The sequence below is a fragment of the Mauremys mutica genome, chromosome 4 (genome assembly GCF_020497125.1).
Source record: "Mauremys mutica isolate MM-2020 ecotype Southern chromosome 4, ASM2049712v1, whole genome shotgun sequence".
Classification (NCBI taxonomy): Eukaryota; Metazoa; Chordata; order Testudines; family Geoemydidae; genus Mauremys; species Mauremys mutica.
Window position 1 is genome coordinate 70,077,643 of NC_059075.1, and position 17,937 is coordinate 70,095,579.

The 17,937-nt window shown below is 40.7% G+C and overlaps 1 protein-coding gene across 9 annotated transcripts in view; it reads right to left on the reverse strand.

Annotated features, from left to right (window-relative positions):
• Window positions 1–17,937, reverse strand: part of GPHN (gephyrin) — a 602,360-nt gene that overhangs the window by 265,309 nt on the left and 319,114 nt on the right. For all 9 annotated transcript variants that reach the window (XM_045012253.1, XM_045012256.1, XM_045012255.1 and 6 more), the window contains one exon: window positions 8,275–8,367. In XM_045012253.1, coding sequence (XP_044868188.1) covers window positions 8,275–8,367 — 93 coding nt within the window. The remainder of the gene's footprint in view (window positions 1–8,274; window positions 8,368–17,937) is intronic.

Below are 17,937 nucleotides of genomic sequence, written 5' to 3' on the forward strand. Positions count from 1 at the left end.
TGCTGGGTCCTGGCAGGAGGCGATGCTTTTCAAATTGTAGGGCGCACTCCCTTCTGGGTCACACCCCCGTTTGAAAAACTTGCTGCTAAATGGAAGGCAGAAATATGGGGAGGCACATGGACACTTGCTGAGAATCAAAAAGTTAAAATTTTATAACCATTAAAACACAAATTGTCAACATCACATGTGAAAATACTAATGCTTACATCAAACGCTAATAAGTTTTCAAGCAGCATTTTTCTTACTTTGCCTGTCTTTGGGGAATGGAATGTGACATGTGCATAATGTTTGAAAGGGGCCTCTTCCCAGAGAGCAAAAGTACAGAATGGGATCTGGCTCCAACACTAATTAAAATACAAGGGAAGGTTTTTTTGTTCTCATATGTAGTTTTTCAAAAAATTCCACGGCACATCTGTTCGAGCCTGATGGCACAACAGTGTGCCATGTTATACCAGTTGGGAAACTCTGAGTTAACACATTTTTCAAGAGACTATTCAAGGTGAAGTGGTCGATTCATACCCCTCCAGTCATAGGGAGGAAAGGAAGGGGGGGCTGGAAGCAGTTTGGTGGGTTTGTTAGTGAGTTACAGATTGTTGTTATACAGGGGCGGCTCCAGGCACCAGCGCTTCAAGCGCGTGCCTGGGGCGGCAAGCCACTGGGGGTGCTCTGCCGGTCACCGCTAGGGTGGCAGGCAGGGTGCCTTCGGCGGCTTGCCTGCGGAGGGTCCGCTGGTCCCGCGGCTTCGGCGGACCTCCCGCAGGCACGCCTGCGGAGGGTCCGCTGGTCCCGCGGCTTCAGCGGACCTCCCTCAGGCCTGTGGGAGGTCTGCTGAAGCCGCGGGACCAGCGGACCCTCCGCAGGCATGCCTGCGGGAGGTCCGCCGAAGCCGCGGGACCAGCGGACCCTTCGTGCTTGGGGTGGCAAAATGTCTAGAGCCGCCCCTGTTGTTATAGCGGGTTCTATATTTTAACACATTAACAACCTTGCCAGCTGCTTCCCCTCTTCCCTTCCCAGACCTGAAGAAGAGCTCTGTGTAAACCTGAAAGCTTGTCTTTCTCACGAACGGAAGTTGGTCCAATAAAAGATATTACCTCTCTCACCTTGTTTCTCTAATATCCTGGGACTGACATGGCTACAACAACACTGCATATATTAACCCATGATTGTCAATTAAGCCAACAACAGCAATAACACAGGTAGCAGGGGAACCATTCTTTTTCCTTTTGTGTAGAAATAAGTCAATTATAACCACATTACTCTTTCAGTATTAGCCTGGAAATGACCAATTATCTACTTATGGGATATGCAGAGTCTTCTTCCCACTTCCATTTTCTGGTGTTACCATGGAATAAAAATCTTATTCATAGAAGTCAAATTAAATCTATTACAGGCCAGAAAAATAGGATATCTCATGCTTTTATCTTTCAATGTACATGAAACATTCAAATCTTTGTAGTTTTTTTCTAATTTGAGCAGAGGATTGTGAATATCTTAAATACAATGGGAAGACAGAGGTGCGAATTATTAGCTTGCTTTTTAATGTACCAGGGAAAGCTGTGGTAAAGCAAACAAAACTATTTATCAAAGGGACAAAAATAAAATAAGCAACTGGACTGGTTGAGGATTCTAACCTAGGCAAAAAATGGTACTATAAATATTCAGAATCTGGTATTCTGTATCTTTCAACCTCCTCATATTAATAGGTTCACAGAACTGATTAAAGATTTGAAAGATATTTTCATCATCACATCCTGTGCAGATATTATCAGCTTTCTCACATATCCAAAGAGAAAAGGTTTGTGACCATGTCAACCTCTCATCCTCAAACAATTCCACTGGCTATCCAAAAGTCAGGATGCAGTTAAAAATTGCCCCTGTGGATTTACTGCAACTGACCTCATAGATTTTGATTAATAGATTCATATGAGTTTAAGACCAGAAAGGACCATTATATCATCTAGTCTGTCTTGTATGTCACAGGCCATTAAATTTCACCCAGTTATTTCTTCATTGATCCCAATTATTTCTGTTTGGTTAGAGCATATCTTCCTGAAAGGCATCCAGTCATGATATAAAGACACCAAGAGATGCAGACTCCACCAGTCCTGTTGGCAGTTTATTTTGGTGATTAATCACCTTCACTGTTAATTTGAATTTGTATGGCTTCACTTTTTAGCTACTGATTCTTGTTGTGTCGTTCTCCGCTAGATTAAAAAACACTTTAATACCCAGTAGTTTCTCTCTGTGGAGGTACTAATACACTATACCCAAGTTACTTCTCAATCTTCTTTTGGCTAAGTTAAACAGATTGAGCTTTTAAGTTTGACTTTACAAGTTATTTTCTCCAGCCTTGGAATCATTTTTGTGCCTCTCTTCTGCACCCTCTCCAAATTTTCAACATCCTTTTAAAAACATGGACACCACAACTCTACATGGTATTCAAGTATCTGTCTCATCAATGCTGTATACAGAGGTAAAATCACCTCAGTACTCTTACTTACTACACCCTTGTTTATTTGTCATATTCAGACTTGTCCATGTCTGGAAATCTGTAGAGAAGCTACTTGGAGTCATATGCACACCTTTCTATAGCATTACTCTCTCAATCTGGCCTCTCAGTCAGATATTCAGTTTGGGAGGGCAGTTTTACAATTGCTGTTTAACTGCAAGCTTTCAGCTTGCCTTCCCAGGGTTTTATTGCTTGCTAAATTCCCAGCAGCAAGAATACGTGAGCCCATCTTGAAGAAGAAAGGTTGTTTACCAATAACTGGAGTTCTTCAAGAGTATTGTCTCTGCATATTCATTTTCCCTCTTCCTCAGAGTCCTGCCACTCTCTGGTCAATGTCATTTCAATAAATGGAACTGAGGCAGAACCTCCCTCCCTAATCTCATATCCTGCTACAGCTGCTTTGGAGCTCATAGGTGTCCCCAGTGCAGTGTCTGCTGCTGCTCTGATGGCAGCAGGGCAAAGTTTTTTAGATGTTCAGTGATTCTGGCATGCTGCCAAAATTCTCCTGAGGAACATAAATAAGAGAAGGGAAATTGCGATTTTTAAGCTTTACAATTTAGCTAAATCTGACTGGAGTTTCACAGGACAAAGAAAAGGCACTTCTTTAGCCTGAGGAAATACCAAATAGCAAAGGTTTGCTGCAAAGAATGGAGCAAAAAGCATTGGCAAGAATTCTTTATCATGAAAAGTATTAAGTAACCTAAATATAGGAGTCACTATCAGTTCCCCATAAAAAAATCTTGCCTTACAATTTTTTAAAAAGAATTACAAAATTGGTGGACTAAAGGAACACAGTATACATATCATATTTGGATTTTTGATACAGTATATATAAAGTTTTTGATCAGTATCTCAAACTCCTAATTGAATTGAATTTAAAAAACCCAGAAAATTAGCTTGGATAAAAATCTATTCATAGTGATTGAAAACTGTCTCCCAGTACTGATAATTACTGATGGGCTATAACAGGGTACTGTACGCATTAGGATTAGTTTTTGTAACAGGATTGTCTGTGCCCTTTAAGGTAGTAATCATTTGCGGCAAAGTGACCATGTTTGCAGGCTTGGGCCCTTTAAGGGCAGGCATGAGGAGGGATGTACTTTGTTGGGGGATCTGGTTAACTGTTGCTCCCTAAGGGCCAAGTGACAGTCATGTGACCAGCTGTGATATATAAGGGTAGCCTGTGGATCAATCACAAGAGGGACATTCACAGAGAGTGGAATAGTTGGCTACAGCGAGTGAGAAATTTTGGAGAGAGGCAGGAAAATTTTGTCTTTTTTTTAAGGTATGCAGGAACATGTATATTTGCTATTTTAGGTGTATTTTGCAAGATAGTGTATGACAAAGAAGGTACATGGAGGTGGGGGGAGTACATAGAGTATATGTCTATACTAGCACTTTTAACCTTAAGTTATTTGATTGCCATAAGCAAAATACGTTTTTATATCGGAATGAACTATAATGATCTACAACAAATTATCACATTAATGTTTTAAAATAATTTCTAAAAAGTCTAAGGCAAAATATCATTAACTTTCTGTTAAGATTTTATCTGCATATCAATTAAATAAAAACATTATTATCTTGCAGTTCTAGAAAAAAAGGATTACAAGGCTGGAAATGTAAAACTGAGGTTCCACAAATAACCTTAACTCTCAACCATCCCCTAACACCAAGCCACCATAACGCCAAATAACAATTTCACACCACATTTCTAATATGCACCCAAACCCTAGTATCCCAGTGAACACAGTAAAGATATCAACAACCAGAGTTATATGATTATCTCAGCAATGCAATTCCTGGCTTTTGGCTCCAGTTCATATCCAGGCTGTAGATAAGAAACTACCACCCTCACCACCACCATTCAGGATCACCTACAAAGACAGACTGCTTCAAATTTAACCACCCAGTGGCAGTAAGAAACATCTAACCTCTGATCTCTCCATATGCAGTCCATAATTACTGTCTCATAGCCACTATTCCTTATAAGGCAATGAGCACAATCTTCATCCTTCAAAATATATATTGATTGGGTTACCTCTGATAATTGCAATGACCTGATGTGATTAAGATACTGCTCCAAAAAATATGTGGACCATAGGTGGGATACAATGTCACAGGAAAGGTTGTTTGTGAACCTTAATTATGAATTTCCTATGTCACAAACTTATATTTTTAATAACTCCAATATTCTAGTAAAATTATTTTAATTTAGTTGAGATTTATTTACAAAATTAAATACATCTTAACAACTGGTTTTTCTATTATGCATTTGCCTTCCAGTTATCTTCAAAGGAAAATAATTCATTCTGGGGCTAAGTACTCTTTTTTTAAACATGCTGATATCACTTAAATGCCAACAGACAGGGTTTTTTCCCTTCAACATTTGCTAAAAAGAACCCTTAGAAATGACAATATTATGGAGGTGATGGCAACAATTTCATAGTTAAGGCAGTTTCATTTTGCATTAGGGATTCAGCCTTTTTGTTATATATGAAAAATACAATGTATCCTTCCCAAATGTACAGCTCTTTCTCTTTGAGTATAGAATTTTCTGAGAATTTATAAGGAAATGTTAAATATCAGGGGGTAGCCATGTTAGTCTATATCCACAAAAACAAGGAGTCCGGTGGCACCTTAAAGACTAACAGATTTATTTGGGCATAAGCTTTCATGGGTAAAAAACCTCACTTCTTCAGATGCATGGAATAAATAAATGTTAGTTTGAGTTAAAATTAATTAAAAACTGGGCCCTTTGAGAAATGTAAGGCAGTCTTTTCTTTTTTCATAGACTCACGGAATCATAGGAAAGAAAGGGACCTCGAGAGGTCACCAAGTCCAGTTCCCTGCACTCATGGGCAGGACTAAGTATTATCTAGACCATCCCTGATAGAGGTATATCTAACCTGCTCTTAAAAATCTCCAGTGATGGAGATTCCACAACCCCTCCGTGGCAACTTATTCCAGTGCTTAACCATTCTGACATTAGTTAGTTTTTCCTAATGCCCAGCCTAAACTGCCCTTGCTGCAATTCAAGTCCATTGCTTCTTGTCCTATCCTCAGAGGTTAAGGAGAACAATTTTTCTCCTTCCTCCTTGTAACAACCTTTTATGTATTTGAATACTGTTATCATGCCCCCTCTCAATCTTCTTGTCTCCAGATTAAGCAACCCCAATTTTTTGATCTTCCCTCCTGGGTCATGTTTTCTAGACCTTTAAACATTTTTGTTGCTCTTCTCTGGACTTTCTTCAGTTTCTCTATATCTTTCCTGAAATGTTGCACCCAGAACTGGACACAATACTCAAGCTGAGGCCTAATCAGCATAGAGTACAGTAGAAGAATTACTTCTCGTGTCTTACTTACAACACTCCTGCTAATACATCCCAGAATGTTTGCTTTTATTTGCAACTGTCTTACCCTGTTGACTCATATTTACCTTGTGATCCATTATGACCCCCAGATACCCTTCTGCAGTACTCCTTCCTAGGCAGTCATTTCCCATTTTGTATGTGTATAACTGATTGTTCCTTCCTAAATGGAATACTTTTTATTTATCCTTATTGATTTTTTCCCAAATGATTTTTAATAACAATAATGCAGACACTTAAAACTTTGCATATAGTTATAATCAAATGAAATCTTGTGAATAAGTTATGTTAAAAGAAATTAAGTTGCAATCATTCTAAATTGTTAATGATTTTTGTATCTAGCTGTCATGATTACATAGAATCAGGGACAGTCAGTTCAACATCTCCGATAAAGGGCCATTGTGGTCTCAGCGTAACTCAATCAATCGTCATCGCCATTCTATAACTAATTTAAATGTAATAATTCTTTTGGTTTTAATGACTCTGTGGTATGAGGGAGACTGCACATTTGTGTGAAGAGTTTTCATTGGTAGATTACTTGGCACAACTGCCACTGCCCTTTGAGATTCCATAGCTCATTGTGGGCGACATTGCTTGAAAGGCTCCATGTGACTCTGCTGCCTCTACTCCACTGTGCACCAAGGCAGTATTGCCTAGGGAACTAGGCAGGAGCAGAGGTTAAGCCCTTAAAGTTCAGCAATATCAGAACCTGGGAATTGGGCTCTCCCCTGCCCATCTTTTCACAAAGAGTTATCTGTAATACAGTCCTCTAAACCGATAAGTCAATTGCAAAATGATGGCCAGATTCACCTATACATTTTGGCTACTTTGTGGTGCTCTGACAATGCAAAGCAGGTGTAATTGGCCAGCACTCTCTGGTTGCTTTGCAGTGCTCTCATGTCCCAGTGAATCTGCCTTAAAAGTTTTAAGAATATATTTAAGTTGATACTACATATCTGAATCATCAGAAATAGCACATAACATTTTCTTTGGGATTCTTGTTTAGTTTTCTGACATTTTTAATTACCTTTACCCCCCCCCAAAAAAAGGAAATTTCCAGACAAACAACTATGTTAAGATGGAGTTGAGGTTGAGAGTACTTAACATCTATTTCAGAGTAAAAAGCATTATGGAGATGTTATAATCAATCCAAAATCAAGTGTTACAAACCCAGGAAATTCAGAGTTAAATTAGCACTTAAAAGAAATCCAAACATGCTAAATTACAGAATTACATATTTAAGGCACTTAAGCAACCTTAACTCTGTTCTCTAGTGACACCGTGAAGGGAAAAAGTGCAACCTCTCTCCCCAGCCCCCAGCCGCCAGTGATTAAAAATATCAGGTTAATTTAACTCTAACACTAAAATACCTTAATCATAATCATATAGTTATTGCATGGTGTCACTAGAATGCAGAGTTAAAGGGGTTTTTTTGTTGCCTTTATTGTGACTTTCTTACCTTAACATATTTGGATGTCTTTTAAATGTAGCCTTAACTCTGAATTTCTTGGGTTTGTAATGCTTGATCTGGAGTCAATTACCACTTCTCTGTAATGTTTTTCCATTTAAATTACTGAACTATACTCTCAACCCTAACTCTATTTTAATCTCAATATCTGTCTGGGAATTATATTGTATGATTCAAAACACTGGAGTAGATTGTGGTTTTACCATAAGCCCCAAGCAAGAGCCAGTATGTAGTTGCGCTTTCCTGGGAGTAGAAGAGAAACCACATCGTGAATGTCATAGTATAGTTCCTGATTCCCCACTTGCTCCAGGAGAGAAGGAAACGGTGCCAGCTTTTTACCTGGTGCAGATTCCTTCCACCTCTCCCTTCTCAACACAGCGGAGCAGGCATAGTGTCAAAGTTCTGGCCAACAGTGTAGGAAGGGCAGTACCAGCCTTTCAGAGGCTTCTCTTCCCTCTATATCACACATATTGTGACCTGTAATGTGTGTATCCAATATTGGAGAATAAAAGGGATGTCTTATATCTCCTTTCTCCCTTTTACAGGCACCTAGTGCAGGTCACATTGTGCCCTTTATTAGCACTAGGGTAACTGTATAGTGGAATAATTAAATGTAGAGTTTAGGAATATTACTCCCGAATACTATAGTATTTTTTATTTTTGTATGAGGGATGGAACTCTATTCTGTACAATGACAAGTTTTAGTCAAAAAGCCTTTTTTTTGGTCCTCTGAAAACAGGGCTTCACAATGTAAGCTATGAGAGACATTCATCTGTACTTGTTCCCTATTGCTGCTACTGCTCCTTTGCTGGGTATCACCCAATCTGTCCAGAGATACTGCACAATCAGGTCAATGAAGGAAATTTCTAGAAGTCAGGAAGTTTATGTGCTAAAGGGCAGACTGTTGTGCATCCAGGATATCTCACCTCTGGAGTGACGTCTCGTGGTGCAAACCCTGTTCCTCCAGTTGTCAAAATCAAGTTAAGTTCCTTTTCATCACACCAGTCTATCAGTGTCTCCTGAAAGAGAATATCAGCACTGTCAGATTTGGCATATAATGTTAATACAGAAATCTGAAAAATGCCTAAGACTTAAAAATCTTCAAGTACTAATAATTAAACTCAGCTTCATATATTCAATGAAGAGAATTTTTAAGACGTTCGACATGACAATTTATACGGATACTTTTCTCTCTCTCTCTTTTTGAGTTTATGACCAATATATGACAGAGTAATTTGGGCACCAATACCAATGTGTTTTGTAAATGAAAATTGATATTGATTCTCAATGAAAATTGAGAATTCTTCCCCTGAGTCCCAAACAAAAATATTTTTTTAAAATTTTAACACTTTAATAACTTTTCATTACAATACTGAACTACACACACATATTTCAACATAGGTCTGAATACACACATAGACCTCAAAGGTATTTATAGGCTCTTAACGTCCATTGATTCAATAGAAGTTAGGAATCTAGATACCTTTGAGGATCTGGGCCTAAATTCCCCAGCATATATCAATATACTATTCCTTGCAGTGACTGTGGTTTCCATGCTCTAATTTCAACTGGAATGGCCTGATGATTATCAGAGCAACACTGCTGTAAGCTTCTCGGTGGAAAGATTCAAGAATACAAATTAAGTGAATGCTGTATGCCTAAAACAGCAGCAGAAAGGTGATCACTGCTTCTCACTCACCTTTTCTCTGCTCCCTACTACACATCAACACTTTCAAGGACCCTGTATGGTTCCAAGACTGGACTGAGAAAACTCATAGCTCCATGATGAAAATTCAATACTGACTTTTAGCACTGGATGAAAATTTCATTCAAATAAAACAGAATTTGTATTTTCTATCAAAACTGCATTTTAAACCAACACATGGACTGTACCACAAACTCAATATAGGCAGGAAATGGTTCAGGCATGACCATACTGATATCCTTCAAAACCTACAATAGGCACAGTAGGGAGCAAAATGAACCCTTTAACATGGTGTCTTCTTAGAACTAGGTATTACATGACATGTTTTCATGGGGTGTTCCCATCTAAACTGGTCTTTATAGGTTCATATTGTCCCTTTAATAAAACTTGTTAGTGTAGTTTTTTAAAGTGAATTTCTAGGCCAGCAGAGATGGTTTTATTTGTTAACAAATATTATTCAGATATTTCTTCTCAAATTAAGTTGGACTGGGGGGCCAGTACTTAGTAATAAATCCAGATGCTGCTACAGCAATCACACCAGACTTCTATGCAAGAAGTGGCAAAATATTCCCCCCCCCCAAATAACATTATGCATCTATTTATCCTCAGTATGTCTAATGTGCCCATCATCATAGTATCTAGAAACTATTCAGACTAGCATTTCATTTAGTCAGATATCCCTACCCTAGCAGTTGGACTTGATTCTTCAGAAAAAGGTGAATGCATTGTCATTTTTCTATAATGTTATATGGGGAAAGGAAGAACTATTTTTTGTGACTGCTGGCGACAGATAAGGTGATGACTTGAAACATGAGATTAGATGTGAATACTGTCTTGAGTCTGAAAAAGGCTAAAAGAGTATTGATGGTCATGAAACTAACCATAATGTTTTGAAAGAATGCCATCAATTTAGCTTAAGCCCCAGATATATGTTTAATATAACTTTTTTAATAAAGGATTTTACAAATCCTATGGTTATTTTTTCATGAAACTTCTTTTCCCCCAATTAAATGAAAATTGTTTCATTTGAACCTTTCCCTGTAATACTGGAAACCCAAATATAATATTACTATTAGAGCTGACTGGAAAAGTTCAGCAAAACATTTTCTCATCAAAATTTGCCTATTTGTCAAAATTGAAAAATTTTGCACAGATGTTTCGATTTCATCAGAGTTCCAGTAGAACCCAGGTAAGGGTCCAATGGAATCCCACCTACCTGGTTTTCTGCCAGATCGCCTGACCAGTTCCTCAGCAGCCATGCAGACTGCCTCAAAGTTGGTAACTCTACAGTTTCCAGGGTCTGAGGTAGCCTGCCATGTGGACTGCCTCTGATACCATTCCAAATCAGAAGGAAACCAAATTAAAAAAAGAATTAAATCCTCCACAAAATGGAATTACCTTTCTCTTCACAGCTCTAATTGTCATGGATTTGCCTGAAAATCAGAGAGTGAAAGTGAACAATCTAGTTTCAGACCTTCAAAGTGTTATTCCCCATGCATGATCCTTGCATTTGGCAGATCCGTCAAACCTGCCCTCATCTCAGGTAAAATAGAGACAGAGAGAGACTCTCTTACACAACACCCTTTGGCCTATAGGAAGATACATTAGACTGGCAGCCAGGAGACCATGGAATATGATCTAATCTCTTTGATTAAGTGCTGTTAATATTTCTGTGCAGCTCACAACCCTTATTACTGATCTAGGCCATGAGGCAGGCAACTATGATTTCTCCTGTTTTACAACCAAGGTAATTGGGAGATTGTACAAGGCTACTTCATCCCCATATTGAAAACTTCTTCCATTTTGGAGAATAAATGTGTCTGTTGGAATCCTTTTTGCTGTGAATGAGAATGTTTTTAACCCCTGAGGAACATATTCTTTCTGATGAAACCAGTCAGCTAGTGTTCATGCTGTGAGATGAAGATTGTATGTATCAGAATGCAGGACTTGGCCACAATTCTGATGTACCAGGTCTGGTTTTAGAGATAAGTGTATCAGAGATTGAATGGAGAGATTTCAGAGATATAGGTACCAAAATTGCCTTGGACAGGCTGGGGCTATCATGATCATTTTGTCAGATTCCTGCTTGAGCTTTCTGAGAATCTTGGGTATTAACGGAATCAGGGGATATGCATAACAGAAGGCCTAAGGACCATGCAATCAGGAATGCATTGAAAACAGATGGCTCTGACCCTTTCTGAAGCAGAAGCGAAGACACTTCTAGTTCTCTCTGTTAGCAAACAGGTCTATGGTCAGGAGACTCCACTTGAGGAATATAGTTTACAGAATCACTGTCATATATGGACCACTTGTGGTCATCTACAATTTCTCTGCCAAAGTGATCTACCAGTATGTTCTGTATTCCTGGTAGATGAACTTCCCTCAGTTGCCCTCATGGTGGATGCAGAAGTTCCAAAGTCATACAGCCTCTTGACATAGTGGAGTGGATTTTGCGCCATCCTGATTATTTATATAAGACACGATCATAGTGCTATTCATCATGACTTGTATAGTAAGACCCTTGATGGCTGGGAGGAAAACTGAGCATGTTTAATAAATGGCTTTTAAATCCAGGATCTTTATGTGAAGCTTTTCCTCTTGAGCAGTCCATAACCCCTGTATTTTCATTCAAATGGCATTCATCTCCAGTCTTAGATGGAAGTGTGTGTAGGAGAATGGAATCTACTGCAAACTTTTGTGGGGTCTAACCACCACTTTAACGATAAGATTAATGGTGGAATATGAACTAGCATTTCCAATTGATGTCTACTTGGCTGATATACAGCCTTCAACCACCCTTCCATGCAGCACATATGAGGTTTGGCATGCTGAGTCATGGAGGTGCACGATGCCATGTGGCCTAGCAGTCTGTGGCACACTCTAATTGATGTTCTGGAGTCTGGGGAGGGGTACATAGATCCAGAATGGCTTGAAATCTTTCTGAAGATAGATAAGACATCACTATCATGGAGTCCAGAATCGCTCCTATGAATTCTGTTTTTCATGTTGGAGCCATCTGCACTGTTGGTTAGACAGACTGATCTTTTTTTAAGCAGAAGTTTATAGTTATATGCAAATTATTTCCATATAAGAATATTAAATAATGTGCATAACACGTCACACATGGAGCAGCACATAACTGGGCAGTTACGAAATTTGATCTTCCAAACTGAGTGAAATGTCGTCCGTCTCTCCCCCTGCCCCCGAAAAAAAAAAGCCCCGAAAATCAATAGTGACAGCAGATTAAACCTTAAAATTCCTTAAATTTTAAAAATCTAAGATGTTCATCAGCAAAACAGATAGGAACAATTTGGTTTTTTAAAAATAGATGACATTTTGTCAGAGCTTCTTTATCACCTAGCAACAGCATTTGTCTCAATTACTTTCAATAGTATTAAGTCTCATATGATGACTCAACAGGACTTCAGTGGAGTAATATTTTTTTTGCAAAGTTTTGTATTGCACATTTTCAAAAAAAGTCTATCATGAGCAAAATCTGTCAGTGTCAGAATAGCAGGAAGAGGAGTTTATATTAGTTTTCTTAACACAGCATCTCCATTTCATCATCTTATTTAGACAAAGGAAAACCTGCCAACTACAATCAGCTTTATAGAATACATATTTAATGTGCTTCAGTTTTGCCATCATTCAGTGACACATTAGCTATGTCTATACTTGGAGCAGGGGATATGATTCTCAGTTTAAGTAAACATATGCTACCCCAATGACAGCAAGGGTGCTAAAAATAATAGTATACCCACGGCAGCATATACAGAGGTGAGCAGCAGCACTAGATAGCCACCCAAGTATGTACCCACAGGATCTAGGTAGGTTTGTAATCAAGGTGGCTAGCCCATACTACCATTCACCACTGCCCATTGATATAGTGATTACACTTCTATTTTTAGCCTGTTAGCTCAATGAGATCTAGTGTGTGTATCTCTATTCAAGCTGAGAATCACACCTCCAGTTCCAAAAGTAAGCGTAGCCACTGACCACATTTTAAGGCATTGCTAAAAAAGAAAATAATACATTTAATGTGACATCATACAATGTAGCCAAAGATAAATATTTTTTTTAAAAGCGGTTCTTTTTATAAACTAAACAGTAAGTAACTAGATATTATAGCTGTTCCATAAATATGCTGAGGTACAGTTATAATTCTTAACTACTGCCTACACTAAAGAAAAATCAGTTCCTTTATATCAGGCAGTAAACCAGAATTTCATTCTACTTTAGAAGCTTTAATTGGACCACATAGATCTTTAAAACCACAAGGAAATTTATCCTATGTTGACATTAAATGTATTTATTTTCTCATTTCCAAAATACTGAGAGAAATGATAACAGGTTGTAATTATGTGTTCATCCAAATTACAGTAAAAACACTTCATAGAATCATAGACTTTAAGGTCAGAAGGGACAATTATGATTGTATGGTCTGACCTCCCGCACAACGCATGCAACAGAATCTCACCCACCCACTCCTGTATCAAACCCCTAACATATGTCTGAGCTACTGAAGTCCTCAAATCGTGGTTTAAAGACTTCAAGGTGCAGAGAATCCTCCAGTAAGTGACCCGTGCCCCACGCTGCAGAGGAAGGCAAAACCCCCCCCAGGGCCTCTGCCAATCTGCTCTGGAGGAAAATTCCTTCCTGACCTCAGATATGGCGATCAGCTAAACTCTGAGCATGTGGGCAAGACTTGCCAGCCAGACACCCAGGTAAGAATTCTCTGTAGTAACTTAGATCCCACCCCATCTAACATCCCATCACAGGCTATTTGCATATTTACTGCTAATAGACAAAGATCAATTAATTGCCAAAATTAGGCTATCCCATCATGCCATCCGCTCCATAAACTTATCAAGATTAGTCTTGAAGCCAGATATGTCTTTTGCCCCCACTGCTGCCTTTGGAAGGCTGTTCCAGAACTTCACTCCTCTGAGGGTTAGAAACCTTTGTCTAATTTCAAGTCTAAACTTCCTGATGGCCAGTTTATATCCATTTGTTCTTGTGTCCACATTGGTACTGAGCTTAAATAATTTCTCTCTCTCTCTCCCTGATATTTATTCCTCTGATATATTTATAGAGAGCAATCATATCTCCCCAGTCTTCTTTTGGTTAGGCTAAACAAGCCAAGCTCTTTGAGTCTCCTTTCATAAGACAGGTTTTCCATTCCTCGGACCATCCTAGTAGCCCTTCTGCGTACCTGTTCCAGTTTAAATTCATCCTTCTTAAACATGGGAGACCAGAACTGCACACAGTATTCCAGATGAGGTCTCACCAGTGCCTTGTATAACGGTACTAACACCTCCTTATCTCTACTGGAAATACCTCACCTGATGCATCCCAAGACCACATTAGCTTTCTTCATGGCCATATCACATTGGCGGCTCAGTCATCCTATGATCAACCAATACTCCGAGGTTCTTCTCCTCCTCTGTTACTTCCAACTGATGCGTCCCCAACTTATAACAAAAATTCTTGTTATTAATCCCTAAATGCATGACCTTGCACTTTTCACTATTAAATTTTATCCTATTACTATTACTCCAGTTTACAAGGTCATCCTGGTCCTTCTCTGTATTGGCAATACCTCCCAGCTTTGTGTCATCCAAAAACTTTATTAGCACATTCTCACCTATTATCCTGGTATCTACACTACCCTTCCTCCTTATGTCCATTCTCCTACCCACGGCTGTATCCTTTCTTACTTCGTTTTCTTCCCTCTCAATGTTAAAATCCGGCGTGGAGATTACCTGGACATCTCCCAACCATCTCCTCCCAATTCCTAGTTTAAAGCTCTCTTAATCAGTTGTGCCAGCCTCCATCCTAAGAAGTCTATTCCCTCCCTACTCAGGTGAAGTCCATCCCGAGAGAGCAGTCCTCTGTCCATGAATGCCTCCCAGTGGCCATACATCCCAAAGCCCTCCTTATAGCACCACTGCCTGAGCCATCTGTTGATCGTCATAATCTTGTCACACCTTTGTTGCCCTTCTCTAGGAACTGTCAGAATCCCACTGAAGATCACCTGAGCCTCAATTTCCTTAAGCGTCTTTCCCAGCCTGGCATAGTCTCCCTTGATACACTCCAGTGAGTATCTAGCCATATCATTTGTTCCCACATGAAGGACAATCAGTGGATTTTTTCCTGCTCCCATTTGGATCCTCTTCAGCCTCAGGTCCACATCCCATATCTTCGCACCCAGCACATCCTTCTGTTTTCTGGATCAGCTCTGGTTACAGGTCTGTCTATTCTTCTCAGTAAGGAGTCCCCAATCATGTAGACCTGCCTTTTCATGGTGATGGTGCGATTCTCTGGTCTATCCCCTGTTCCCTCTGGCTGCAAGTCCTCTCGATTCCTATTCTCCCTTGCAATCCTCTGCAACCCATCCTGTAATCTCCTGGGGCTCATATTTCGTGTTATTATCTCCACTGACTCTTCCCCTCTTCCTTTAGGACTAGCTGCTCTTCTCTTCTTCCTTGCCCTCTCACCTTCAGCGACCACCTGCTGTGCCCCTTCTTCATTTTGCAACTCCGCAAACCTGTTCCTGAGCTCTATTTCTCCTTCACTAGCATGTCTTTTCCTCTGCCTGGTTCTCTTAGTCACATGCTTTCACTGTCCACTTTCCTCACCCAGCAGTCTCCCCTCATAGTTCTTTGGTTCTGCTTCCATCTGCAAGTCTGAGCTTTTCCCTTCAGACTCCTCATGTCTTTGCTCCATCATCTGCTCGAACCCCCTTCTAAACTCAACCAGAGTTTCCACCTGCATCTCCAATCCTCGGATCTTTTCTTCCATCAGCTCTATCAGGTGGCACTTCATCCAGATGAAACTCTTTTCAGGTACCCCCTCCAGGATCATGTACATGCCACAGCTTCCACATCCAGTCATCTTCATTGTGTCTTCCACTGCCACTGCTACCTCTATATCTGTCATAGGCTTCCCACCTAAATCCTGTAAATCTGAGAAACACAAACCAAACCACACCACCACCACCCACAGCAAAACAAACCCCCAACGAGCACCAAAACACTGCCAGAACACCACACACTCCTTTCACTAGCCTGTCTGTTCCTCTGCCTGCCTCTTAGGCCTGGTCTACACTACACGTTTAAACCGATTTTAGGAGCGTTAAACCGATTTAACGCCGCACCCGTCCACACTAAGAGGCCCTTTAAACTGATATAAAGGGCTCTTTAAACTGGTTTCTGTACTCCTCCCCAACGAGAGGAGTAGCGCTAATATCGGTATTACCATATCGGATTAGGGTTAGTGTGGCCGCAAATCGACAGTACTGGCCTCCGGGCGGTATCCCACAGTGCACCACTGTGACCGCTCTGGACAGCAATCTGAACTCGGATGCAGTGGCCAGGTAGACAGGAAAAGCCCCGCGAACTTTTGAATATCATTTCCTGTTTGCCCAGCGTGGAGCTCCGATCAGCACGGGTGGCGATGCAGTCCCAAATCCAAAAAGAGCTCCAGCATGGACCATATGGATGTGATCGCTGTATGGGCAGACAAATCTGTTCTATCAGAGCTCCGTTACAGAAGACAAAATTCCAAAGCATTTTAAAAAAATCTCCAGACAGAGGCCACAGCAGGGACTCAGCACACTGCTGCGTGACAAGCGTAACGGAAAGCCAAAGAATCAAATGGACGCTCATGGAGGGAGGGAGGGGGGACTGAGGACTCACGCTATCCCACAGTTCCTGCAGTCTCCGAAAAGCATTTGCATTCCTGGCTGAGCTCCCAATGCCTGTAGGGTCAAACACATTGTCCGTGGTGATTCAGGGCATAGCTCGTCAATTTACCCCCAACCCCCACCCCCAGAAGTAAAAGGGAAAAAAATCGTCTCTCGACTCTTTTAAATGTCACCCTATGTCTACTGAATGCTGCTGGTAGACGCGATGCTGCGGCAGTGAATTGTAGTATCCTCTTTCCCCCTCCCTGGTGGCAGATGGTGCAGTATGACTGATATCTGTCATCATCATCAGCCTTGTGGCAGATGGTGCAGTGCAGAAGGACTGGTATCCGTCCTCATCATCAGCCCATGAGTGCTACTACTTCCCAGTAGATGGTACAGAACGGCTGGTAACCATCTTCATCATAGCAACAGGGGGCTGAGCTCCATCAGCCCCCGCCTTTCATGTGTAAAGAAAAGATTCTGTTCTGCCTGGACTATCATAGCAGCGGGATGCTGGGCTCCTCTCCCCCACACTGCTTAATGTCCTGTCTGGACTATCATAGCAGCTGGAGGCTGCCTTCCCCTCATTTTATCTCACTAACAAGTCACTGTTTCTTATTCCTGCATTCTTTATTACTTCATCACACAAATGGGGGGACACTGCAACGGTAGCCCAGGAAGGCTGGGGGAGGAGGGAAGCAACAGGTGGGGTTGTTGCAGGGGCACCCCCTGTGAATGGCATGCAGCTCATCATTTCTGCGGGATCTGACACGGAGCAGCTGTGCTTTCTGGTTCTCTAATACACTGGTTCTCTAGTACACTTGCCCCATACTCTAGGCAGGACTGATTCTATTTTTAGATACCATAAAGGAGGGATTGACTCGGGGAGTCATTCCCATTTTTGTCTTTTGCGCCCCTGTCCGACCTCAGCCAGGGGCACCCATGATAGCAGCAGAGAGTACAGTACAGAAGGACTGGTAACCATCATCTCATTGTCAATTTACAATGGAAGCAGATGGTACAGAACGGCTGATAACCATCTCTGCTATCATGCAAAAGCAAATGAATGCTGCTGTGTAGCGCTGCTGAATCACCTCTGTCAGCGGCATCTAGTACACATATGGTGACAGTGACAAAAGGCAAAACAGGCTCCACGGTTGCCATGCTATGGCGTCTGCCAGGGCAATCCAGGGAAAA